Consider the following 27,941-nt stretch of genomic DNA (forward strand, 5'->3'; position numbering starts at 1 on the left):
AGAGACTAGTGTTTAGTAGGACTCAATACACTCAAAGACACTACTTGGGTCGTATTCCACAGACTAGTGTTAGTATTCCACGACACCACTGGAAATGCTCAATCATATTCCACAGACTGCTTTGTCAGTAGCCTCAATACGCTCAACGACATGTCATAAGCTCAAAAATGAGTATTTTTTTGTCAAAAGGAAAGGAAAAACCAAAAGCCAAGACAAATATAACCAAGACTGATGTGATAGTTGCAGTGGTTTGTGAGTTAAACATGGTAACTAGTGTGAAGAACGGGGTAGTAGGCTTTACGACTGCCACTACCAGACACATCTGTGGCAACAGAGATGCATTTACCTCTTACACTACAGCAGGGGATGGTGAAGAACATGGATTCATACATTCAATACAGGATGTTTAAAAAAAAAAAAAATACATACATTCTCGCATCCTCGTATTTTTTTGGCACCGGGAACTGCCCCTGTGATAGGGTCGGGGTAAATATACATCATAGATTCTGGTTTCTGGTTCCCTTTCAGATTCGGAAACAACAACTGCAAAATGGGGGAGGGAAGGAAAAGGAAGAAAAGAACGATAACAGTATCTTCACCAATATTTCAAACTCAAAGCCTCAGCTCTCCCAAATTGTCCTAGGAACCACATTTGCAACACAATCTCACACTAAACAAGAGACAATAATTAAGAAGGGGAGCACAGGAACTTTACAGATATTGATGCAAGACAGGCCCAAGTGGTGTGTTGTGATAATTGCCAGAGGAGGGGAGAAACACAGGATTTTGCTTAGGTGTGCAGAGCCATGAATAAGTTTTGCTTTCGTGCATGTTCTGGAATAAGCCGTGTGCGGATATCAGATGGGATGCCAGAGAGCTCTGTTAGAAACAAGAAGAAAAAGAACATCAGATGGCATGAAAACTCAGGGTAAAGCCAGATTATAACAGTTTTGAGTGATGATGACAGTCAAATATTTGTCAAATGCTTGTATATCACCAAACATAATTCAGTTTATAGAAAGATCCATCGAACATTCTTTTTCCATGAATATACATATACACAAGGCATGCTTGGTAGGCAAGGCACCAAAGCTGGGGAATTGCATGCCTTGGCCATGAGTGCGCCTATGTCAAAGATCCTTAAGTATTTGTTCCTACAAACACTTAGCCCTGGGCTTGATCATTGTGTGAATCACTAGATTTTGAAGGATTACCACGACAATCCCAAATAATCATCAGCCTCTCAGGTTAAAGCCTGCATTACCTTTAAAACAACTATGCTAGTTTAGGTTAACTAATTGCCTAACACCGAAAACCAGCCAGATAATTACAGAGCCTGAAGGTGCTGAACTCACTCCAGCCCCTATATGAATGGCATATATAATGATAAATTGTCCAAGTCACTTGACATGAATTAGTACCATCCATGCAGAGCTTGGCGTGAATACATTTCATATAGTTTCTGTCCTCCATCATTTACCTATATTCAGCATATTTTATTAAGCCTCAATTTCATCATTTCACCAAGGTTTGGCTTTTACCAATGAAGTTTATATGGCAGAAGTTAGTTTGTTATATCATCTTTTAATCAATTAGATCCCATTGTATGGTGATGTAGGACAACCCTAGGATGGTTGTCTACACTCAAGGGTAGGTGGGCTAGGGTTTTATTTTTAGGATGTAAGGAGAGGAAAAAGGAATAAACTTTATGGTAGAGAAAATTATAAGATAAGAAATAGAGAGAAAGAAGAAACAATGAAGAAAAGATGGAAAACCTTAGAGTCTCACTAACGCCTTTTAGGAGTCTCACCTAGAAGAAAATCAATGGAGTCTCACCATTGAGGGTTGCAACCTTGCAATGAAAGAAAGTATAATATTATTCATCAAAATTCATCCCTTTGATTTACATTGATTAGCCTATTTATAGGCTTCTCTAAGAAATTCAAAGTCTACTAGGACTCTAATAACCTATTCTACTAGGACTCTAATAACCTAGTCTACTAGGACTCTAATAACCTATTCTACTAGGACTTTAATAACCTATCATGACTCAAATTCTAATTATATTAATCCTACTTAAAGTTTACTTAGGTCTTCCCTTTCTTCCTTGAATAAACTTTAAAAGGCTTTTCCCCATCAATTCTCCCCGGCTTGAAAGAACTCGACTCCGACGAGTTAGATGCTTGATACAATTCATAGAGATCGGGGTTAATCTTCTGAAAATCCGTTGTCGTAATCCATGTATTCTCGGAATGTGGTTTGCCTCGCCATTTCACCAAAAATTTTTGGTATCCACCTTGTCGAGTAGACACAAGTTGATCATCAAGAACATACTCGATCTCAGGACGTGGGCTAAGAGTAGGTGGTAATTGAAGATCCAACTCTTCACTTACATCGTTGTGATGGCCATGGTAGATATGTAAATCTTCCACATTAAATATTGGACTAAAATGCAAGTTTGAAGGGAGCTCTAACAAATAAGCATTCTCACCCAACCGCTTTAGTACCCGAAATGGACCCGCTTTCTTAGCTTGAAGCTTTTGATATGTGCTCGGATGAAATCTTTCTGGTCGTAAACGAACCATCACTAGATCACCTTCTTGAAACTGAATATATCTTCGATGTGCATCTGCTGCCTCTTTATAGTTCTCATTGCTGATTTTGATTTTTTCTCGTACCTTTTCATGTATATCTCGTATATGACGTGCAAATGCATCACCATCTTGGCTGGTGCGGACAGAAGTAGGTAATGGTATAAGATCAACAGGTTGCTTAGGTTTTAGCCCATATGCCACTTCAAAAGGTGAGTACCCAGTAGTACGATTAGTGGAGCTATTGAAAGCAAATTCGGCTTGTGGTAAGACATTATCCCACTTTCTCAACTGATCTCTCACAATGCATCTCAACAGATTACCAAGACTGCGATTGACAACTTCTGTTTGTCCATCAGTTTGAGGATGGAAAGAACTTGAAAATTTTAATTGAGTACCTAGCTTGGCCCACAAGGTTTTCCAAAAATAGCTCATAAACTTGACATCGCGATCAGAGACAATGGATTGTGGTAATCCATGCAATCGAACTACTTCTTTAAAGAATAAGGCAGCAACATAAGAAGCATCCGAAGCCTTCTTACATGGGATAAAATGTGCCATTTTGGAAAATCTATCAACCACAACAAATATAGAATCAAAGCCCCGTTGTGTCCTTGGTAATCCAAGTACAAAATCCATGCTCAAGTCTTCCCAAGGTTTGGAAGGAACTGGTAATGGCGTATATAACCCCGTATTTTGCTTTGAACCTTTTCCTACTTGACATGCTCGACATTGTTTGATAACCTTCCAAACATCCTTCTTTAAACTAGGCCAAAAGAAGCGATCTTCCACCAAAGCAATGGTCTTATCTCGTCCAAAATGTCCGCCCATTCCGCCTCCATGAAGTTCCCATATGACATGATCACGTAGAGAAGTCCTTGGTAAGCATAAACGATTTTTATAAAACAAGTACCCTTCTAAAATCTGGAAATCAATACATGTTACTTTTGAACCACTCAAAAGAGAGGAATAAACATCTCCAAAATCAGCATCATTGTCATAGCAATGCTTTAATTCTTCAAATCCAATTGTAGTGGTTGACATGTTTACTAAGAGAAGGGTCTTCCTGCTAAGGGCATCAGCTACTTTATTTTCAATCCCTGCACAATGCCTTAAATTAAAGGTAAACAGTTGAAGAAAACTACTCCATTTTGCATGTCGAGAGTTAAGCTTCTTTTGAGAATTAAGATATCGCAAGGCTTCATGATCTGAATACAAAACAAATTCCTTGTAACTGAGATAATGTTGCCAATGCCTAATTGCTTGCACCACTGCATAGAATTCAAGATCATATGTGGAGTATTTTTTCTTTGCCCCATTGAGCTTCTCACTAAAGAAAGCCACAGGATGTCCCTCTTGGCTAAGGACTGCTCCAATTCCCACATGGGAAGCATCACAGGCCACCTCAAATACTTTCTCAAAGTCTGGTAGGCGTAGGATAGGAGGGTTCACCATCTTGGATTTGATTTCTTCAAATGCCTTGTTGGCCGCCTTGGTCCAAATAAATAAACCAGGTTTCATGCATTCAGTAATTGGGGCCATAATAGAGCTGAAATTTCGAATAAATCGTCGATAGAATGTAGCCATTCCATGGAAGCTTCGCACCTCATGGATATTTGTTGGTACTGGCCAATCAACAATAGCTTTGATCTTCTCCGGATCTGTTTCAACACCCTTAGAAGAGACAACAAAGCCAAGAAATACAACACTAGGGCTCATGAAAGTACATTTTTTCAAATTAATGTAAAACTTTTCAGCCCTAAGAGTGCGCATTACTTGCTTCAAGTGTTCCTCATGATCTTCACAAGATCGACTATAGATAAGAATATCATCAAAATAGACAACAACAAACCGTCCAATAAAAGGTTTTAATACCTGCGTCATAATCCGCATGAAGGTACTTGGAGCATTGGTTAGTCCAAACGGCATGACTAACCACTCATACAATCCATCCTTAGTTTTGAAAGATGTCTTCCATTCATCCCCTGGTCTAATACGTATTTGATGATATCCACTTCTTAGATCAATCTTTGAGAAGATTACTGATCCAACCATCATATCTAGCATGTCATCAAGTCTTGGAATTGAAAATCGATACTTGATTGTGATTTTGTTGATTGCACGACTATCCACACACATCCGCCATGATCCATCCTTCTTTGGTGTTAGTAGGGCAGGAACTCCACAAGGACTTAGGCTTTCACGAATAAAGTCTTTAGTAAGTAATTCATCAACTTGCCTTTTCAATTTAGCATGCTCTGTTGGATTCATTCTGTAGGCTGGTAAATTTGGTAATGATGCACCGGGAATCAAATCAATGGCATGTTGTATGTCACGCATAGGAGGGAGTTCATTAGGTAACTCTGCAGGCCATAAGTCAGAAAAGTCATCAAGGATTTTACGTGCGTTTGCTGGATATTCCTTATCTTGTTCTTTAAATTCTTCCACTTTCCGAGCCATTAAAGCAAAAATAACTTTAGTTTCCTTGCTCTCATTTTCAAATTGACACATAGTAAGTACCTTTTTTGGTTGTGCATTCTCATCCGACTTCTTAATTGGAGGGACTTCTTTCATTGGACGAAGGATCTTCTTACGTCCGTTGTGTATGAGAGCATATGTATTTTCATAGCCATCATGTTGAACTTTTCTATCAAAGAGCCAAGGTCTTCCAAGTAAAATATGACTTACTTTAATGGGTAAGACCTCACACCATACAGACTCTTCAAAGTCCTTACCAAAAAGGAATGTTACTAAACAACGAAAACTTACCGGGATAGAGGTGTCATTAACCCATGCTACTCTGAATGGATTTGGATGTCTCTCTGTTTTAAGGTTTAGCTTCTCAACAAGTTCTTGTGAAGCTATGTTCAAACTGCTACCTCCATCAATGATCATGGTGCATAATCTCCCTTGGCAAGAAATACGTGTTTGGAAAATGCTAGTACGTCGCCAATCTTCTTCTCCTTTTACTTTTGGAACGGTTAATAAAGGTCGTACTACAAGACTATATCCTTCCGTCATACCATCATAGTAGTCACATTCTTCACTAACTTCATCTTCATTGTAGGTCTCTTCTTCCTTTGGGTAACTTTCCAATTCAGATTCTGGTTCTTCAACACAAAAGTGTAAACTTTTGGTTGGGCATACAACAGCATAATGACCATGCCCACCACACTTAAAGCATAAAGGAGTCACGTCTACTTTTCTATCTCCATTACTCATTGAATTTTTACCCTTATTACCATTCTTATAAGCCACATTCGAAGTTTGTTGAGTGTTGTCCCCACCATTCACATGATTAGGAGTTCTGAAGTTTGACGTGCTTAAAGGTTTGCTTGCTGTCCTGTTGGAGAAAGTGCTCCCAATTTGTGAACTTGGACGCCTGGAAACCCGGAATTTGAGGCCTTCTTCTATTTTGAGGGCTAGTTGATAAACGTCATCTACGGTATAAGTGTGTGCAGCTATCATCTCAAGTTGAATCTCCATTCGAAGTCCAGCTTTGTAGCGGGCTGCAAGTTGAGCATCACTTTCCCGCACTTGATTTCGAATGCTCAATTCATGGAATTCTTCTGTATATTCTTCAACAGACTTGGTACCTTGTTTAAGGGAAAACAATTTTGTATACATAAGTTGTTCATAATCAGTTGGGAGAAAGTGCTCCTTCATCTTCAACTTCATCTCGTCCCATGTGTCAATAGGCGGTTGGCCAGTTCTATGAGCTTGATTCTCGATATTATGCCACCATAGACGTGCTGCTCCTTTCAACTTTGCCTTCACAAAACGAACTTTTCTATTTTCGGGCATTGCATACCAATCAAAGTAATCTTCCATTGACATAATCCAATCAAGAAAAGCTGTTGGATTTAGTTTTCCATAAAATTCAGCAACTTCAAGACGTACCTTTTTTGTCACATCATCATCTAGCTCAAAAAGTTTGGCCCTTCTTTGATTCCCCATCATAAAATTGTCTTGTTCTTCGCGTGATCGATTTGGCGATTGTCTAAATCGATGACTTGCGATCTCCTCTTCAATTGGTCGTTTTTCTTGACTCTTTTCTAATAACTTCATGATCTCATCAAGTTTGCTATTTAGTTGTATTATAGCATCTTGATGGGATTGTTGTGTGGCTGAAATTTCCTCCAAGCGTATTGTATCGGCATCTTGATTGCTAGAAGTTTTTTTGGAACTCATGCTTGCATAAGTTGCTCCGCTCCTTAATTGCATATGCCTTCAAGCCAAGAATTTTGGCTCTGATACCAAAATTGATGTAGGACAACCCTAGGATGGTTGTCTACACTCAAGGGTAGGTGGGCTAGGGTTTTATTTTTAGGATGTAAGGAGAGGAAAAAGGAATAAACTTTATGGTAGAGAAAATTATAAGATAAGAAATAGAGAGAAAGAAGAAACAATGAAGAAAAGATGGAAAACCTTAGAGTCTCACTAAGGCCTTTTAGGAGTCTCACCTAGAAGAAAATCAATGGAGTCTCACCATTGAGGGTTGCAACCTTGGAATGAAAGAAAGTATAATATTATTCATCAAAATTCATCCCTTTGATTTACATTGATTAGCCTATTTATAGGCTTCTCTAAGAAATTCAAAGTCTACTAGGACTCTAATAACCTATTCTACTAGGACTCTAATAACCTAGTCTACTAGGACTCTAATAACCTATTCTACTAGGACTTTAATAACCTATCATGACTCAAATTCTAATTATATTAATCCTACTTAAAGTTTACTTAGGTCTTCCCTTTCTTCCTTGAATAAACTTTAAAAGGCTTTTCCCCATCTTAAGCCTCAATTTCATCATTTCACCAAGGTTTGGCTTTTACCAATGAAGTTTATATGGCAGAAGTTAGTTTGTTATATCATCTTTTAATCAATTAGATCCCATTGTATGGTTTCGACTACATAAAACTATTGCACAAAGAATATAAGTATAAAACCACTTGTATAAGGAAAAAGGATTATTATACAAAATGCATAAAGGCAAAGAATTCCTTTCGTTATGATCCAATGTACTGCAACTTGTGATCGCCTATTTCCTTATTGTCTAACTCAGACTGGACAATAGCCAGTTGCAACTCATGCCCATAATAGTTATAACCTGAAGCCTTTATCTTGGTGGACCGCCTAAAGTAGATTGGCGATCACAGATTATATTAGCCAATGCATAAAAGTTGGAATAAATGTTGAATTGCATAGTTCTATAGGAATTTAAAAAAAAAAATTCCATTGAAATTGTGTCTAATTTTCAAACTTCCATTATTGTAAATGACATTGTATTTACTCTTTATCCAAGTTATTTTCCACCTTCTTTTCAGGTATTTGCAGCTTCAAGGCTTATAGCTTATACTGTGATGCAAAGACTCAACTAAAATTTCTCCTTTTGAAAGTTAGGTTACCACATCACAACCAAGCCCCCTTTTGAAGCTCAATATCAATAGTTTCTTTTAAGTAAGAAATTCCAACAAAACTATCATAAAATTACTAAATTTCTGAAAATCATCATCACCTAAAGGACAATATTATTGTTCCTCAAAAGTAGATAAGGTGGATACAGATCAGATCAAACTTACCTTGAGGTTTGAAATTAAAGAGGGGAGGAAGAGGACGGCCATTAGGAAGACGAGTGCTAGGGTCCCTCAACTCATCAAAGAAAGGGTGGATGCAAGCTTCCAACTGCAATATCAATAGAGAAATGATCATTCATGCTTTACCATTAGATCACCTCCACTCAGGCAAATTTGTGAGAAGGAATGCTTAAAAAAGTATTAAACTTACAGCTGTGCATCGCAGATTGGGGGAGTACTGGAAAAACCTACAAACTAAATCCACAGCTTCTGGAGGTAAACGTTTTTGGAAGACCTGGTACACCAGAATAAGTTCATGATGAATCTCCTATGTAAAAGAATATCTTATCTAACCTCAAATGCTAATTGATACGAGTCAAAAACCAAGTCATATGCATAATCATTGATAGATATAATTTAAAGAATCTTTTACATTTGAAGTTCTGGTTTGAATGCATAGGAAAAAAAAAATTCATTTAATTTGAACATCTTCATATGAGCACTCGGGGGAGAGGAGGGGGGGTGGGTGGAGGGAGAGGGAGAGGGAGAGGGAGAAAGAGAGCACAAACATTGACAGATACATTTGAACTTATGGTTTCAAAGGAAAGGGAAAGAGCATACCTTGTGCCATGGATGAGGCTTTATTTGTGGGAATTTAAATTCGGTGTAGTTTGGATTCATACATTTTATCTCCTCCCTGGTAGGTGTTCCCAAGACCTGCACAGCAATTTAAACACATGGAATCTTATTCTGAGGCTTCCTTTGGGTTTAAATGACAGATTTGAGCTTTCAAAAATTCTGTAAATAGAAGTAGCATGTGATGGTGTATGAGAAGGACAAGAATTCTATTGAAATTGCAGGCTTAAGCCCTACCTTTTTCCCAATAAATCTCAAATCATTTCTTACATTCCAGTTTTCTTATTTTTGGTTTTAAAAACAGCATGCAATTTCAAGCTGAGATCCCAAAACTAAATGTTACTGCACAAGATCCAGATGTAATTTCTCTTTGAGAAAAGCACCTTATCCAAAGAATATAATAAACATCAGAAATCAATTTCATTTCAGAATTATGAAAGCTCAACAAAAATTCAAGTCTCGAATCTGATACCAAAACTTGGTTTCAGTTTCAAACTACTCCAGAATTTCACTGATTTTTTTTTTTTTTTAATAGATAAAGAAAAGTTGTATATAAAGAAAAGAGGAGACACTAAAAACAGCGCCCTCAGAGTATACAGAAAGTATACAAAGGAAGCCAAAAGGCTCAAACCAGAGGGGGAGGAATCAGAACTTCACTGATCATTTCCACTTCCAATAATAATCCAAAGTTCAACCCCATGTCCAACCAATACATTGAAACAGGATGAGTTTTTGTATAAGATATTTTTCAAGAATGTGCAATCATTGATAGATAATATCACCTTGATGATCTCAACTAGTTGATCAACTCCGCTTTCTCCAGGAAACAAAGGCTGTACCAGAAGATGGTTAGATAAAAGCCTAAATAACAGGACTTGGAAATGATGAAAAGCGAAGGCAAGTCAACTACATCTGAAATTAACAGTGTACTACCTGTCCCAGAAGCAATTCAGCCATCACACAGCCAGTAGACCAAATATCTATAGCAGTCGTATATTCAGTGGCACCAAATATGAGTTCTGGGGCACGGTAATATCTTGAGCAGATATAAGAAACATTGGGTTCTCCTTTTACCTGATAAAACGGAAAGCTGACCAACATCAAGCAATGAAACAAGATGACTTCATGACACCATTAATAACCAGTGCTGGATGAAAATTTACCAAAACTTTCGCACTCCCAAAATCACAAAGTTTCAGCTGATGCGTGTGTGGGTTCACCTGAACATAACAATTTAACAAATCAGTCTTACAAAGTAAGATAACAAGATCAAAATTTAAAAGTCGTCACCATGGAGTTAGCCTGATAAGTCTGTCCAAACACTCAATAAACAAAATAATAAACTCATTAATTCTGGTAACAAGGAACAACCCTAATTCTTTTAACCCATGGCAAACATTAAAGACAGTGGTCATCCAAGTTCTACTGAAAGTTACCAAGTTTAAACAAGAAGTTCAAATTGTTGTGCAAATATTCCAAGGTTTCATGATCATAAATGAGACCTTCAGTGGAAATGTTCTCAATTTTCTAAAGGAATTTTGATATCTAACTATAAGGGCCTGCAGGAACCCTGGAATGCAAGAAAGTCAAGTTAAAAACTGATGCAGCTAGCTGGTTTATGTTGAGCAATTTGATCTCATTTCCTTTCCCTACATAAGCTATTTATGTAAAATTAAATCACACACAACAGTTTCACAAGGTCCTCTGGTTAGTAGGAAAATCACATTACAAGTACAAGAAAGCGAGCAAAAAGTACAAATAATCCCAACAGAAAAACCCTTGACCCCACTCTTCTAATTATCGTCAGAGCAAGACCCCTACCACAATAATAAAATACAAAGGTGAAGGAGAAACCTTCAAAATGAAACAAGTGGATACTCATTAACACAGCACGAGAAACATGGATTTATAGCGAAAACCTTCAGGACTCAACAAGTGCACACCATTGATAAAAGAGAAAACAAGGGACATATAGCACTTATTGATGATTGGTTCCCATGGAACTCTCAGAAATGTAATTGCTTAAATTGTTTAGAAATGTGCAGTAAGCATAATAACAAATTCAATTCAACATCATAGGAATAAGCACATCATGCTAGATTATCATTTTAGAGCCAAAAAACTCAAGGCGTGGCATTTAGGCAATACTTTGCTGAAGTCATCCATTAAAGAAATTGTCAAGTCTTTCTTCCATGATATCTTGGGCAGATTGGGCATGAGTAAAATGATGTGCCAGCTCAAAGAGGGGTTGGAGAGCTCAGAAGTGAGTTTGGTTGGAAAAATACTCAATATTGTTGTCCCAGCATGGACAAATAAATAAATAAATAAATGTTACCTATCAAAACAATACTCAATATTATGAATAGACATTCTTGGAATATCTTGAAACCTTTTTCATAAAACAAATTTTAGGGCACAATATATGCAAATTTGGAACAAACTCCCTTCTTTCCTTTCGTTCATCCTTCATTCTCTTTCCTTTTTTTTTTGACATTCACACATCACAACCCTAGAACCGTTGGCAAAAAAATGGATACAACATGAATTCATGACCATAGAGTTACACTGAAAAGGTATGTAAGTAACAAATCCTCAACTCGTAAGAAGGGAGAATCTTACAAGTAAGTTCTGAGGCTTGATGTCACGGTGACAAATACCAATGCAATTATGTATATACGCAAGCGCTCTGCAGATCTACAACCAGAGTAAGAGAATAATTAGTAATGCATGATAAATCAATTATCAACTCCAGTACATAACCCTTACAGTGATAAAATAAGCTACATATGTTTTTTTTTTTTTTTTTTTGATAGACAAAGAGAACCAATAGATTAAAAAAACGCCAGAAAACAGGGGGCGCTCCCTAAGTACACAGGTTGTATACAAAGAAGGCCCAAAAACAAGGCAACAAGGGAAAAATAAAGACTAAAAAGGATTAGCTAAGCAACAACCCTATCACCCATCAAATTCCGAAAAGATAGATAGTCCAAGTCCAAGTCCACAAATTGTTGAGACCATTCAAGCAGGGACCGAAGAAAAAGTTTCCTCAAGTTCGTGTTTGTCATCTCTTCCTCTAGGAAGGTTCTTCGATTTCGCTCTCCCCAAATACACCAAAACAGACAAATAGGCGCCATTTTCCAAACTACACTCCTTTTCTTCCCCATGCCCTTCATTTTCCACTCAAGAAGCAAATTTCTTACGGAATCCGGGAGCACCCACACCACCCCAAACAAAGAAAACAATAAGTTCCAAAGATCCCTTGTCTTACCACAATGAATTAGGATGTGGTTTGCCGTTTCCTCATTTTCTTTGCACAGGTTGCATCTATTAGCCATAGACCAACCCCTCCTCATCAGCATATCTATAGTGGAAATTTTACCCCAAACTGCTTCCCAAGCAAAAAAACGAGTTCTTAAAGGGGCATACGAACCCCAAACCTCCTTTACTGGAAATAAAGGGCTATTGTCTTCCTTCAAAGACCTATAATAAGAGTTTACCTTAAACGTTCCTTTTCTCTCAATTTTCCAAACCAGAAAATCCTCCCCTTCTTGCACCCTTACTGCAGAAATGTAACTCAAAAAGCGGTTCACCTCCTCTAACTCCCAATCTTGAAAGGGTCTTCTAAAGTGCACCTCCCAACCCCCATCTCCACCTTCTTGTCTTCCCCACAGATCAGCCACTATTGCAGAATTATTAGCTGCAATTCTAAACAGCAAAGGGAAGAGATCCTTTAGCTTAGAATCTCCTACCCACATGTCCCACCAAAATCTGGTACGTCTCCCATTTCCAATATGAATCCTAGTTCTGAGAAAGAATTCCTCCCAGCCCTTCCTAATGTCTTTCCAAAGGCCCGTCCCATAAGACTCTCTCACCTCTCTAGTGGTCCACCCACCTTGTACCTCCCCAAATTTACCAACAATGACTTTTCTCCACAAACTCTCCCTTTCTATAGGAAATCTCCATAGCCATTTCCCGAGCAAAGCATGATTGAAATCCTTCAAATACCTTAACCCCAACCCTCCATGCCTCATATCTTTACAAGTAACCTCCCATCTCACCAAGTGGATCTTCCTTCTTTCCTCCATATCTCCCCACAAGAACTCCCTTTGAATTTTTTCCAATCTAAGTCTCACTTTCCTTGGGATGACAAAAAGCGACATGAAGTAGATAGGGAGATTTGAGAGTGTGCTCTTTATGAGGGTAAGACGACCTCCCTTAGAGAGATATTGTTTTTTCCACATAGCCAACTTTCTCTTGAATCTTTCTTCTACCCCATCCCAAACTCTACACGACTTGTGGGATGCTCCAAGAGGTAGGCCTAGATAATTCGTAGGGAGATTCCCCACTTTACACCTGAAAACTGCAGCAGCTCTATCCACCTCTTCCACTCCCCCAATTGGAATAATTTCGCTTTTCTGCAAATTAATTTTAAGACCTGAAACTACTTCAAAGCAGATAACAACCCACTTCCAAAAAATCAGCTGATCCCTATCATCCTCACAAAAAAGGAGAGTATCATCAGCAAACAATAGGTGGGAGACTGACACCCCTTCTCCCCGTCTTCCCGTTGCCTTGAAGCCCCTAATAAAACCATTCTCTTCAGCTCTTGAAATTAAACTACTGAGCGCTTGCATGATCAGCACAAACAAATAAGGTGAGAGTGGATCACCTTGCCTTAGGCCCCTAAACGTTGAGAAGAAATCTGTGGGAGTACCATTCACTAACACTGCCATTCTCACAGTGGATATGCAACAAAAAATCCATTTACGCCATTTTGGACCAAAACCCATCTTCTCCAAGACTGACATGAGGAACCTCCAGTTTACGTGGTCATAAGCCTTCTCAATGTCCAGTTTGCACACTAAGCCTGTCCCAACACTTCTCTTCCTTGAGTCTATCGCCTCATTAGCCACCAAAACAGCGTCTAAAATCTACCTCCCTTCTACAAAAGCATTCTGACTATTCGAAACCAATTTTCCCATTACTCCTTTCAATCTATTTGCTAGAACTTTAGCAATAATTTTATAAAGACTCCCCACTAGACTGATTGGTCTATAATCCTGCACATCACTAGCCCCCTCTTTCTTCGGGATCAGCACTAAGAAAGTTGCATTATGGCTTCGAAAAATCACATTCTGCGAGTGGAGCTCCTCAAAGACCTGCATCACTTCCCCCCCAACAACAGGCCAGCAAGTTTTCCAGAAAGCCAGTGTAAAGCCATCCGGCCCTGGCGCCTTGTCTCCCCCCAGATCAGAGAGAGCTCTGAGCACCTCCTCGTTCGAGAATTGCCTCTCCAAAATATCATTATCCAAGGAATCAAGAGTATTAAATAGACCAGACTCCACTTCTGGTCTTCTCACTATGGGGTCCTCAAACATTGACTTAAAGTAAGACCCAATCCCTTCTTTAAGCTCCTCCTCTTTATTCAGCCTAATACCCCTAACTGTTAGGCTACTGATAAAGTTTCCCCTTCTCCTAGCATTAGCCATCCGGTGGAAAAACTTGGTGTTGCTATCTCCCTCCTTCAGCCAAAGGACCCTTGACTTCTGCCTCCAAGAGATTTCTTCGAGGATGGCACAGTGATTAAATTCATCTCTGGCTGCCCCTTGACTCCTCCTATCTTCCTCAGAGAGAGAGCCAAGACTTTCTAAATTGTCCCAATATTTTAACTTCTCCCAGGCTGCATTCTTCTTAACTGACACATCGCCAAGGGATTCTTTATTCCACAACTTCAGGTCTTGTTTCAGAGCCTGAAGCTTCTTCGCTATCACAAAGCTTGGACTCCCCCTAAAAATGTAAGACTGCCACCACTCTTTAACCTTATCCGTAAATCCTTCCACCCTTAGCCACATGTTCTCAAACCTAAACGGGCTTTTACCTTTTCTCACCCCTCCACAGTCCAACAGAATTGGACAATGGTCAGAAACAGGTCTAGTTATAAGACATTGCATTGCCCCGGTCACTCGTTCCTCCCAGTCTCCTGAGAACAAAAAACGATCTAAACGAGCCTTAAGGGCCCCTCCTTCCCCTCCTATCCAAGTGAAAGCTCCACCCCCCAGAGGTGGGTCAACTAGTTCAAACTCATCGATAAAGCTTGAAAACTCTCTCATCGCAGTTGACATCTGCCTTCCATTGCTCGTTTCAGCTGGGAACCGCACCACATTAAAATCCCCTGCAATGCACCAGGGATCATTCCACAGCCCCTTGATTGCGGCTAACTCCTCCCACAACTCCCTCCTCTCCCTTCCTTTGCTCGGACCATATAACCCAGAGAAGACCCACACAAAGCCCTCTTCACAATTTCTAAAACGACAAGAGATAGAAAAAGACCCCACTTCGAACTCCAACCCTTCCAAAACTCTTTTATCCCACATTACTAGCACCCCACCTGCAGCACCCCTCGCATCTAAAGACACCCAACCTAAATTCCTCCCAATTCCCACACTCTTGACAACCCTATCAGACATTTCCTTCATCTTTGTCTCCTGAAGACAAACCAGATCTGGCTTGTGTTTTCTCACCATCGACTTGATGACCATCCTTTTATCTGGGTCATGCATGCCTCTAACATTCCAGGACAATACTCTAAGCTTCATAAGGAACCACGGTCATTTGCCTTCTCAGCTCCCCTTCCTCTGTCTCTCTTCCAGCCACTCCATCATAGTTAATGGTACTGACGAGCTTCTTCAGCTCTCTTTCCTTCCTTGAATCCGACAAGGTGCCTCTTTTTTTCTCATTAAACTTCCTGATGAAGCATCTCCTATTCTCAATCTCCTTGAGAATTCTCAAAATATCCTCCTCAAAACCTTCAATCGAGACCCCCACCGACTTGCAGAAGCCTAGGAATTTCTTATTTATCCAAGGGGATTTATCGTTTTCCTTTTCTCCTACTCCAATGATCTGAAGATGTGACGTCTGGACCTCACCTTCTTGAGACCGAGGGGATACCGCCCCTATCCCTCCCTCTTGGCAACTAGCCCCTTCATTATCTGGCAGAGAGAAGGAACGTCCATCCTTGAGGATCATGCAAAGCGGCAGTTCGGTCTCCAAGGGGTCTTCAATCGTCTCCTCAAGCTGCCTTGACTGCGAGATCCCTATGGTATCCCCCATCTCGGGAGGAGAAGGAGAAGAAGAAGAAGGGCCAGACGATTCCCCTGAGACCCCCCCAAGAATAGTCGAGATGGGGTACATACCTGATGTACAGCTCTTCCACGGCGGGGCGTTTCGATCTTGACCCAGCGCCGACGCCTCCTGCATCGAGAAATCCCTGGTACACCTTGGCAGCGTCGGGAGCTCCTCCTTGTTCTCCCCAGCAGCAGAGGAAGGGAGCCCTAGGACTGATACCTGGGCTGACCCTTTTATACCTTCTTTTGATCTATTGGGCCTAGTTGACCCAGCCCATCTCCCCTCCTTATTAAAGCAGCCCATACCCATTCTCTTAAAAAGACTTTGGGCCCTGTGGGTGCTGGGCTCCCAAGAACTATTGGGCTTAAATGACCCAGCCCATCTCCCCTCCCTTTTAAGGCGGCCCAAGACCACTTTCTTCAAAGGATTTTTGGCCCTGTGGGAGCTGGGCAACCTAGAGCAGGCAGGCCCTCCCAGCTGGTTCTCCAATTCAGCCCGATTGGAGCTTGGCCCATCCTTTCCAGCCTTTCCTGCCACAACAGCTCTACCTTTTTCAAAAAGCTTCATTTTGTCCTTCCTAATCACTTCAGCCGCCCCACCTTTTGCTGCGTCAGGCGCCTCCTTCACCAGCCCGGTCACCTCTTGCAGGGAAACAAGACCTCCCCCTTCTTTTTTCCCAGCTTTATCCTCGGGAATCTGGATCTCCCAGCCTGTCACTCTATCGCCAACACCAGCAGCGGGATTTCCTCCTCCATAGTGCATCTCATTCACTCGCTCCTTAGAACGTGGGTCACACCCTCCTTCTCCCTGTTCAGATGGATCGATACTCGTCTTGCTCACTGGTTCATCTGCACCCTGAAGTGCCGAGAACCAAACCGAGTCCTCCCACCACAACGGAATAGAGAATGAGGCGAGTCCAGCTATCACCTCTAATCTTCCAGGCACCTCCTTCCCATTGTTTTTAACTAAAATTCTAGCACCCCTTCTGTAGCAAGACTTTTTGGTCTCCTCATCCACATCAACAAAACCCCCACAGGCATCCCCCACTCTTCTGAAGAACTCCATGCACCAAAACTGAAGAGGCAGCCCTGGGATTCTCACCCAGGAAACATCCCTCTGAAACTCCACTCTTGAACACCCCATAGTTGGAACCCACCAGTCTAGGGATAAACGAACCCCTTTGAGCAGGCGACTCCCCTCCTGTAGCACTCTTTGAGCATCACCCCTATTGGAAAATTCAAAAAGGAACAATGCATCTCTTAATGCAGCTACCCTCACTTTACCACAGAAGCTCCACTGGGTGTTAGCCCAAATCTCCACCACTCTTAATTCGGGTCCCTTCTCATCCTCCGCATCCCATCTTCCCACCAAAAAACGGCTGAGATCTTTCAGCTTCGAGGTATAGGCCTCATTTCCAACTTCAATCCACACTTCTTCACTCCTGTTTCTTTCCCCTGTTGCCAATCTCTTAGTTGCATTCACATAGCTTAAATCAGGTCTAACAAGAGAAAGTGCATGCCCTCCATACCCTCCTCCCAAAGGCCGAGAAGCCTCTGTTTCATTCTTAGAGACCTCACCAATTTTAGCTAACTTCTTCAACTTACATCTCATGAATTCCCAACCCAACAGGTCAAAACCCTCTGGAATAAAAATGAAGTATCTCCTATCATCCTCTGAAAGAACAGAGAGCATAAGGAAACGACCAGCTTCATTTTGACGCATTTCTATCTTGTATCTCCTCCCTCGGTCAATCGCATCTTCCTTGAACGGCTTCTTCCCCCTCCAATTGCAGCATACTTCCAACGCCTTCAGAAACCATACCACTACCCCCCTCCTCGCTTTGATCCATCTCCGAAAGCCTCTGCCTTTCTCTACTATCTGAACCTCACCCCCATCCTTTGTCCAATCAATCCTCAACTCAAAGGACTTGGAATCAATGCGGAAGAAGCATAAGCTATCCCCCATTTGGGTTGCAAAAGTTAAGCTACATATGTTAAAACAAATCATATTAACATCTCAAAATTTATAGAGAATGCCTCTATCTTGCACGGGAAAAGACACAAGAAGCTGGAAAGGAGCATCAGAATATGTTTGTCACTATGCATAGGACTAACATGACAGCTTCTAGCGTGACAAACACACTATGGTGTGCTAACATGTTAGCATCTTTGAGCATATAAGTCACAATATCTGCACAAAGTTCAACTTCCTTATTTGCCCACGTCACTTTCAAAATTTCACCAATTCTCCTGAATCCTGACAAAAAAACACCATATATCCTCGAATAAAAAGAACCATGACATACCCCTAATTAAATCGAAATTTAATTGTGAATATGCTTTCAACTTAAGCATAGCTATGAGAACTGAAATATATTGTTTGAACCTTTTTTTTTCTGATGGGCATATTGGTCGAACAGGGAATAAACTAGACATTTTTTTTGATAGGTAAGAAAAGATCTATTAAAAAGAGCGCCAAAAGAGCGACTCAAGGTATACAATACCTATACACCCACCGCCAAACCGGCCAAAAAAGTACAAATAAACAAGCACCCAGCTGGGCCAAAAAACAACCTTAGCTAGAGCCCAATCAATCAATAAAACTAACTAAAGTTAGAGGGCGATCAGCTATAAACAACTTGACCTCTGACCAAAGGGAAAAAAACAAAAAACTATTTGAGTCTCTAGATTGACAGCACATCATCATTAAAGGTCAATTTATTTCTCACCTTCCAAACCATCCAAAATATGTAAAGAGGAGCTACTCTCCACACCTTCTTGCGCTTTTTGCCCACAAATGAACCATGTCAACTAAGGAGAGTCTTTCTAACTAAAGAAGGCAGCACCCATGACACCCCAAACAAAGAAAAGAGCAAATCTCATAAGACCCTTGTTGTCCGATGAAGAAGAAGATGGTCTATAGTCTCTTCCTTCTCATGGCACAAAAAAAAAATCTATTTTCCAAGGCCCATCCTCTTTTTGAATTAAATCCAAGGTTAAAGCTTTGCCTCACATAGCCTCCCAAGCAAAGAAGCTAATCTTGGGCTGCACCCACACATTCCAAATACAACTTGAAAAAAAATAAGGGTTGTCGCCTTTAGAGCATAGTAGAGGGATTTGACCGAGAACTTTCCACTCTTTGTTTCGGTCCAAAGCACCATGTCTTCCACATCTCTGCGCACTCTCTTCCCATGCAGTTGCTCCAAGAAGCTTTCCGCCTTCTCCACCTCTCAATCATTGAAGGCTCTTGAGAAACAAGGGTTCCACCCCCACCAACCCCCCTTAGCCAAGGGGTCCCAAATATCCACCACCCATCCTGCCTTATCATCAATTAAAGCAATCAAGGAAGGGAAGGACACACACAAAGGAGAATCCCTGCACCACCTGTCCCTCCAAAATCTCACCCTCCGCCCGTTACCTACAAGGAAGAAAATCCTAGAACCCACAAAGTCCCAGTCCATCCTTATTCCTTTCCATAGCCTAACACCATGCGCCTCCCTCACTTCCCGAGAACACCATCCCCCTCCTTCTTCCCCGTACTTCCCTCTAATCACTTGATTCCACAAGGCCTCTCTCTCATTTGCGAAACACCAATTCCATTTACAAAGAAGAGCCTTATTGAGATGGAAAAGACATTTGACCCCCAAACCCCCTTTCTTCTTACTTAAGCACACCAACCCCCATCTTACTAAATGAGGTTTTTGCTCCATATTTCCATCTCCCCAAAGGAAATCCCTTTCAATTTGCTCTAGTCTCTGTCTAATTGAGCTTGGCATGTGCAGCAAGAACATGAAATAAATGGGTAAATTCGATAATGTGCTTCGAATTAGGGTCACCCTCCCTCCTTTGGATATGTATTGTCTCTTCCACATAGCCAACCTTCTATGAAACCGCTCTTCCACTCCATCCCAAACTGTCACTGACTTAAATGGTGCACCCAAAGGAAGGCCCAACTAAGTGAACGGTAGATTACCCACTCTACAACCAAAATCCATAGCAAGATCATCAATATCCTCCACCCTACCTACTAGAATTAGTTCACTCTTTTCCAAGTTTATTCTCAACCCCGACACGACCTCAAACCATATAAGCAACTACTAGAACAAATAAGTCAAAAACCACTAGAAGAAAACCTTCCAACATTACATACGTCAGATAGACAAGCATCAAACCACAAAGCATAGTTGTCAACAGCATAAATAAATGCCACAAAGAATACACCATACATAGTATTGTTGCATTATCATCACCTAATTGGTAACTGGTAAATGGTATTGTGTTTCTAAGAGCTTCATCTTTTTTATGTAAAGGGAAAATATATTTAGGTGCCCATAAACGGCGAATGAGTTCCCGCAAAAGAGCCAAAACCGTGTTTATTGTGATAATCTTTGTATTCATGATTAAATCCCCAACAGGAGTACACTAGTTCAACCAAGAACTATAATTTAGAAGATTATCACTTAATAAAAAGGAGGATTTTTATGATAATATTTGAGAATCGTTCAACATTACCTCAAGCTAAGCAACTTGAGGGAAAATTAAGGTGTTTAAAGTGTGGAATAGTTTTTTTTTTTTTTTGTTTTCTGATAAGTAAAGAAATTTACAGTGTGGAATAGTTGTACCCTTTTCTATTACTATTTTCTTGATCTTTAATGATTGGGCAGCATGGGGTACTTCTGTCATTTGAATTCCTTTTAATACAAATCTAAGTTGGAGGAAGAACCTAATCTCTCTTAACCTTCTCTTCCTCTTCTCTCTTCCAGACTATTTCACAAGAAAACCTGACAGACTCAACTTTACCAACTCCCAGTCCAAGTTACTTCATCACTAACCCAGAGTTAAACTAACACGGTGCTCTAATGATTAGTAAAGCAGTCACTTCACTTGGAAGTGGAGAAGTTACTTCTCTCCAAGCTAATTCATATAACATGTTCTCTTAGGAGGCAAATTTACACCAGACAAAAGTTGTCTTTCTTTAGTATACCAGCCAGAATTGACGAAGACCCTTTGCTTTCTCTTTTAATAAGGACAATGGAACTGTAATTTGTGTTAATTTTCAAATCAAAAGGACTGATGAAAAAAGGTAGCATAGAGGAAAAACTTTTACAAACCTGATAGGTATAGAGTTTCACATATATTAAGGGCATTCGCTGGTTGATCCTGCTGTAGTTCCTTGCAATACGATTAACAGTCTCCGGAACAAATTCAAGTACAAGATTCAGGTACAGCTCTTCCTTGTCGGTTGTAGAAAAGAAACAATGCTTAAGGGCAACAATATTAGGATGGTCCAACATTTGCATAATCTGTAACTCCCTATTCTTGTAGCGCTTGTCTTGGAGAACCTTCTTGATGGCGACAATCTCTCCAGTCTCTCTACATTTTGCCTGAACAAAGCAGTTAAAAACTATCTCACTGTAAAATAACTGCAAAAGGTTTAGAAAGTAAATTCAAAAGAAAAACCAAAGAAGTTCTGCTTACTTGGAAAACAACACCAAAAGAACCAGTTCCAACCACATGTTCTGCTATGTAACTAACAGTCTGCAAATCCAAACATGACATGTTCCAAAATATATATATTCTTATGTAAGATGTTTACCTTGACATTAATGATTTATGTTAATTGACGTCAAATATTGTAATCTTACAAACTAATTTGCTTCCTACCTGCTTAGATTGACCATTTCGACCACCAAAAGTTGTTCTTATTACATGACCTGCTTCAGCACCCACACCATCAATAATATCAGGTTCGCTATCCTGCAAGGGTTATATAGGAAGAATTACCATTATGTTTGCCGAAATTCAGAAAGCTTCCATGGTTCTGTCCAAGCTTATAAATTCAACCAAATGCTTGCCAATTGGGCCAAGAGCCCATATATAGCTCCAGAACCACAAGAAGTTCAACCAACAAACATACAGAAATTTCAGATGCAGCAGCTTACTCTGTCATCATCTTGGTCCACCCTGTCTCTCAATCTCATCTCAAGCATCTCTCTCCCCAGCCAGTCAACTGAACTTGATGACCCCTTAAAGCCATTTGCAGTCCTGGAACTGCCTACTCCCCCATGTCCTAGGCTGGCAGATGCCATGTGTAAGTTCCTGATGAGTATAATAGACACTAATATTTGCAACCCTCTTTATAACTGTTTGTGATTCTGCCTTCCATCCCATCCAAGCACCTATCTTCCTGATAGAACAACAAAATCCTTAAGCCAAAAACAGAGTACAAAAGTAAGCAAGAGACATAAAGAAACAACTTGTCTTTGTCTGTCTTACATGTGAAGGAAATGAGTATCATGATGATTACAAATAAAGAAGATGAAAGCAAAAGAAGGGGAAAAAAAAAGGATCAATTATGAATGAGCAAATACAAGTGCTAGCAAAAAGGACAACAGAGTACACACAAAGTAAACAAAAAATGCTAAAAGGCTAGCAAGAGAGGAAAGGGAGAAGCGAAAACCAACCATCCGAACAACAACCAAACCACAACCCCCTAAAATCAGGGCTCTCCTTGGCAGGAAAGACCAGAGCACAAACAAAACCAACACTAAAGGACAAAACTAAAGCATAGTAAGGAGTAGACACCACTCCTGAGCCCTTTTAAAATCAAACACCCCCAACCAAACTAGGAGTGAATAAAGCGATCTCAAATTAAGGGAGCTGAAACCCCAAACCTCTGCCCCTCCCCCTTCCCCTGACTAAGAGATGAGCCTAATTGTAATTGACCAAGCTTTCTAATTTTTGAATTCCCATCTCCAACCAAGTACATAAGAAGGTTTTCCTCTTTCCCCCTGAGACCTTAACACTACGTCCTTTTCTTGACACCATCTTCCTCAAAAGGGAACTAATTTCTTTTTTCAAAACCCACCATAGGCAATCCTAAAAAGCTACTGAAAGTGACTTACTAGGAAGACTAACAAAACCAAGCTCCTCCCCCTCTGAAACACAACAATCCTCCAAGGCTTTAATGACCTCCACCTCTTCAGCCCTAACCACCAACCCTTACCCGAAGAGCCCTTCATTGCACTCTCCATAAGATCCATGATCCTCCCATCTTGGAGCAACATTCTTAGTGGTTGAAAAATAGAACCCAGAGTCCTTAAGGGAGGCCCCACCCTTGCCTAACATACTGGCCCAATGTGGATATGACGGGTGAACCATCCGAAAAAGGAGAAAGGGAGGAGGATAACCTACCTTCAAACCTACTGCTTCTACCACGACGACTTCATCGACTCCTAACACCCACTCCATTGGACCTTGAGACATCACTTTTATGAGGGGGTCAATGAAATGCTCCAAGAGTTTGTCAAAAAACTCCTTTGACAAGAGGTCTCAAAAGCCCTTCTTGGGCATTCTCAACCACGGGCCCATGGCCAATGGGTTGGCTCATTAACGTACTCAAGAGACACAATCCAAAGTTGGGAAGCCCACTCTAGCTCCCTCCAAGCAGGCTTAAGGAATAGACTAAGGGCTAGCCCAAGGAGTTGTAAGGGCTCCCTTCACCCCAAGCCTTGTCTTTTGAAGACCTACGGCCCAACATCACATAAGGGGGCCTAAAAAGCTCCCCATCTAAGCTACTAACAATGCCTCGTGATGTTGCTTGCAACAAAAGACTAGGCTCAAGTTCCAAAGCCTGCAAACTTTCAAACTCAAGTCTACCTTTGTCCCCTTCCACTATCCTTGTCACACATGGGCCTCTCTCCCTTCCATCTCTAACTTCTGGTCTTCTGAAACTCTCCTTAGAAGTCACCCTCAACAACTATGGTGGAACTTCTCGCCACAATTATGGCAAAGACATCTTTTCTATCCACAACAAGAAACCAGCACGATGAATTTCTCCCATTAGATTTAATGAGTAATCTAGCCCATTTCAGGTGACACCTCTCCTCAGTCTTTACATCCATAGTCACATAACCTCCACAGGCATCGCCCAACCTCTTAAAAAATTCTTTTCCCCACAGATGCATCGGTAAACCCAGCACCCTCACCCACACTCCCCGCCACGAGCTTCTTCCCTGAAGGAACCAACATCTATCCCTCACCAATCCAACTGCAATCTTCTTCCCTCCAACAAACTAGGCCTAAGAAGCAAATCCCTGTTGGTCTCAAAAACATCTTCAAACTCAAATAAAATGAGAGTCTCCCAACAAAAGCAAATTCAAATCACCCTTCACACCCCACAAATGTTGAGCCCAAGATTTCAGCACATCCAAAATTGGCAAATGGTTTGAAGGACCATCCCATCTCCCCACCAAACACTTCTTGAGAAACACCAAGTTGTTTACAACCTCCTCCGTCTAACTCTCGACCCACACAACATCGCCTAAAACCCTCTTGCTTTTGTTCAACACCTTTGCATAGGAAGCATGCTTTAACAAATGGCCACCTCCCTTTTCTTCCCATCGCCTAACCAGCTCCTTAAACTCCTCTAAAGGCCTAGACTCAGGGACAACCTCAATGCTCCTAAGTTTGGAGGCAAGGATCTACCAACCCCCTTAGGAAACTTTTCCCTCTAGGAAAACCCAAGAGAACCTTTTTTCTTCTATGCACACTGTTGAACACGGCAGAAATCTTCAAGCTTTGTTGTTGTGCAACAGCATCTTGTAGCCCCTTCCACCTTCGTTCCACACACTTCTAAAAGGCTCCCTAAACTTCCCTACAATGCAATCTTCCATCCCCTCAAGGAGCCAAGCAAGACTTCTCTCCCCAAATCTGATCCACAAGGAACACCCCCGACCCCTTTCTGCAATCTTCCCTGCCACCTTACCATTCACCGACTCCAACAAAAGTTCAAAAGATTTTGATTCCACTCCAAACCAGCATCTACCACCAGGAGAGATCTTCTTTACCTTTGCTTCTTCCATCACATTCAAGGAAGCACATGCTTTTCCTCCATCCTAGATCTAACCTTTTCTCTCAAATAAGAGACACTTGCAAGGAGACGATCCAACCCCAAATGCAATTTAATTGCAAGTGTTGCGAGACATATTCTTGTAACCCCTAAAGTTTGAGCCTAGGTGCTCTTAAAGCGCGTCTTTTAAAACTATGTACAAGCATACTGCCTATGTACATAGGTCAGGCCCCACTTTCTTGCACCTCTATATATTTCCTTCTACCTATGCAAAAGAAAGTTAAAGGAAGAAAACTTAAAAGAACAAATTACTATTTTAGACAATTTATTAGACAAAGGTACTTTTGTAAGTTGATTTACCTACACCTACGCTAAAAGTACTTCATCATCATCTTCCGGATGTTAACCTTGAAAATTCAACCATTAAGTAACATCATTTAAAAAATTATGTAGACTCGCAGCCTTTTATATCATAAATTAAATGAAAAGAATATTGTGGCTTAGTGCTTTGTACCATACACTAGTGATGAGATTCCATGAGCCTAAGGTCAAACAACTCAACCTACCTTCTTTCCTCTTTCTCTTTCTTTGTCTTATCTTATACCATCGTAAATTAGACTAACTGCAAATGATTGTCAGTTTCAATGCTAATGCCTATTCCAAACAAAATATAAAGTTTGAACAAAGAAGCAATGAAGAAATTCTTCATAATAGAGTAATTTTCACATCTACATCCATCAATTATACAACCATACCTCCTCCATGAGTTCTAAACTTCTTAATGTTTCTTTCCTCTTTTTATTTTTTATTTAGTATACGGGAAGAATATAGAGATAGGAGGGGATCTTTTCATTATTTTAATTCTCATTATAGAGAGAGGACTGTGCACCTCTACCACACATCCTGGCATTCATCCTAACCAACTAGGCACCAGATGGGCTTTGGAACAAGTATTACACATTTCCTTCCACCATCACCAACCCTTATGTTCTATCTCCAATAAATTAAAATTCCAAAATTTTTCTAGAATAATATGATTACTTGACAAGCTAGTATTCAATCTGAAAGAAAGTGCTAGACCACTTTCTTAACATCAATGTTTAAACTAATAGTAGAACGTTCATTTTACTTTGCTCCATGTGCTCTAGGTTATAGCCTTTTTATGAGGAATAAAAATAAAAATAAAATCAAGCTTTACATATGTAATCTAAATTACATGAATTAATGGATAGTTCCAACTACCGAGACAGAACCTATGTCAGATATAACAGAAAAAATTTCATATACGACACAAAAAGTATGGGGCTAGGATGTGTGTTTGACGCCTTTCCCAATAGGTGTGTCTAACAAAGAACGTGAACAGAGTATTTCTAATTCAACAACGGTTCCTTGGAATTCTCATATGGTTCATTTATTATATTATTATTTAAAATGAAGACAGCATGTTAGATAAACAATTCATTTTACCCTAGGGTACAAAAGTAGAAACAAGACACATGAAATGAAACACTCCCATGTTTCAGTTTCCTAAGATTTGCATTAGATGACTCCACATCTGGATAAAACACTTGTTCCCAACACAATTATTTGAGTCCATGTGACACAGAATTTGACTAAATATTTTATGAATAACACGTAGTTATTATCTACTTGCAAACTACATATATAGAGTCTTGGGTCTTATCCAGTACAAGAAAACAACAAAAGTGCTTACATAGTCATCGATACCCATGATTTTTTTGTTAACTTCTGTCAAACATCAACTTGCAACATTGTTGTTTTTTGGTGCATACATGGATTTTAGTCAGGTTCATCCAAGCTACAGATTCAGTACCTCTCATTCAAAATATAATTTTAAAAATAAAAAGAAAGAAACAAAGGAAGAAATGTGGGTAGATTATGACAGGGTGGTCGAATTTTTTATACCATCTCCAATATGTGGGTCAATTAGGCAGCATTTGATATGATCAAAAATCAAGTACTGCAAATCTTTAGTGCTAAAATTGCTGTTCAGAAAAACTTAAGCTGCAGAAAGTATGGGGATGATAAAAACTAAAACAATTTCTTTTACTTTGATTGGATAAGTTAATATTGCATACTGGAAGTGTATTCGATGTTCATCAATAACCTAAATTCTCAATCCTAAATTCAGGGGAAAAATTGAAATCTCATGGATTGCTATAACAAGTTATGAAATGCATTTACGACAGAGAAGTTCAGTGAATCAATCTTTTGAACATCACATAAATATCCAAAGAACCAGAGGAATTTCAGAAAGGATTTATAACAACTCCAGTTCTTCCACATATGGTAGATTTAAAATAGAACATCATGCTTTTCTTCTTGTAAAATTTATAAGACCAATAGGTTATCCCATTTCTATTCTTCCTCCAAGATAGTGTTTTATATCTCTGCTTTACCAATTTAACTTCCAAACAAATAAAATAAAATAAATAAATTAAGGAGAAAAAAAAATTTCTTAAAGAAATTAAAACAACACCGGAAACAAAAATAACAAAAAATCCAAATCGTAATTTTCAAAACTTCATTTTCTTTTCTTTTCCTCAGTTTTCTCCGCAACCAAACAGAGCCTACTCCCGATCAAAATCACATAATCAGATCAGATCCAAGTTTCCGCAAAAAAGCTCTCCAAAATCCCAAAACCCGCAAACCCTAAAATTTCCCATTCGAATCGCATCAAACAAAGACCATACGTTCCAACCCCAAAAAACAAAACCCGCCACTCCAACTTCAAAAAATGATCCCACAAACCCTAGAAACCCCAAACATCACCAAACCGACTCACCTCGAAGCGTTTCAACGCCGATTCGAAGCAGAGTTTGCGCATCTGTACGCTGAGCTTAATCCTCCAAATTTTGTATCGGTTTCACTCCAGATGTTTGCGTATATGCGATGAGACTCGACTTATAGACCGATGGAAGAGATTCTCAATCGTCGAATTTGAGCAATTTCTTCAGATTCCTCTGGTTTTTCCCTTTTTTTTCTGGGTTTTTTATTTTTTTTTCCCTTCGATATTTGAGTTTTGTTTTCTCGGTTTTTGGAGTGTGGAGTGTTTTGGGTGTGTAGCTCCAAGAAATTCTGATGCTGCTTTGGTTACCCGCGGGTGATGCATTAACCGATCGCATTCTCCCTCTAGTCTTCTAA

The 27,941-nt window shown here is 40.1% G+C and overlaps 1 protein-coding gene across 3 annotated transcripts; it reads right to left on the bottom strand.

Moving 5' to 3' along the window:
• Positions 1–367: 367 nt before the first annotated feature.
• LOC100252299 (shaggy-related protein kinase kappa) lies at positions 368–27,905 on the bottom strand. Of its 3 annotated transcripts, none has more exons than XM_010659673.3 (13): positions 27,583–27,905; positions 21,868–22,108; positions 21,590–21,682; positions 21,404–21,463; positions 21,037–21,309; positions 11,421–11,495; positions 9,965–10,021; positions 9,735–9,875; positions 9,584–9,634; positions 8,787–8,882; positions 8,377–8,460; positions 8,172–8,274; positions 368–879 (listed from the first exon to the last, which is right to left on the bottom strand). In XM_010659673.3, the coding sequence occupies exons 2-13, from the start codon at positions 22,012–22,014 to the stop codon at positions 791–793; spliced, it is 1,269 nt and encodes a 422-aa protein (XP_010657975.1). In that variant the 5' UTR covers positions 22,015–22,108; positions 27,583–27,905; the 3' UTR covers positions 368–790. The 3 variants fall into 3 exon arrangements, with proteins under 3 accessions (XP_010657975.1, XP_002263398.1, XP_010657976.1); XM_002263362.5 differs by having other exon boundaries at positions 21,868–22,112; XM_010659674.3 differs by having other exon boundaries at positions 21,868–22,131.
• Positions 27,906–27,941: the final 36 nt, after the last annotated feature.

The sequence above is a fragment of the Vitis vinifera genome, chromosome 12 (genome assembly GCF_030704535.1).
Source record: "Vitis vinifera cultivar Pinot Noir 40024 chromosome 12, ASM3070453v1".
Lineage (NCBI taxonomy): Eukaryota > Viridiplantae > Streptophyta > Magnoliopsida > Vitales > Vitaceae > Vitis > Vitis vinifera.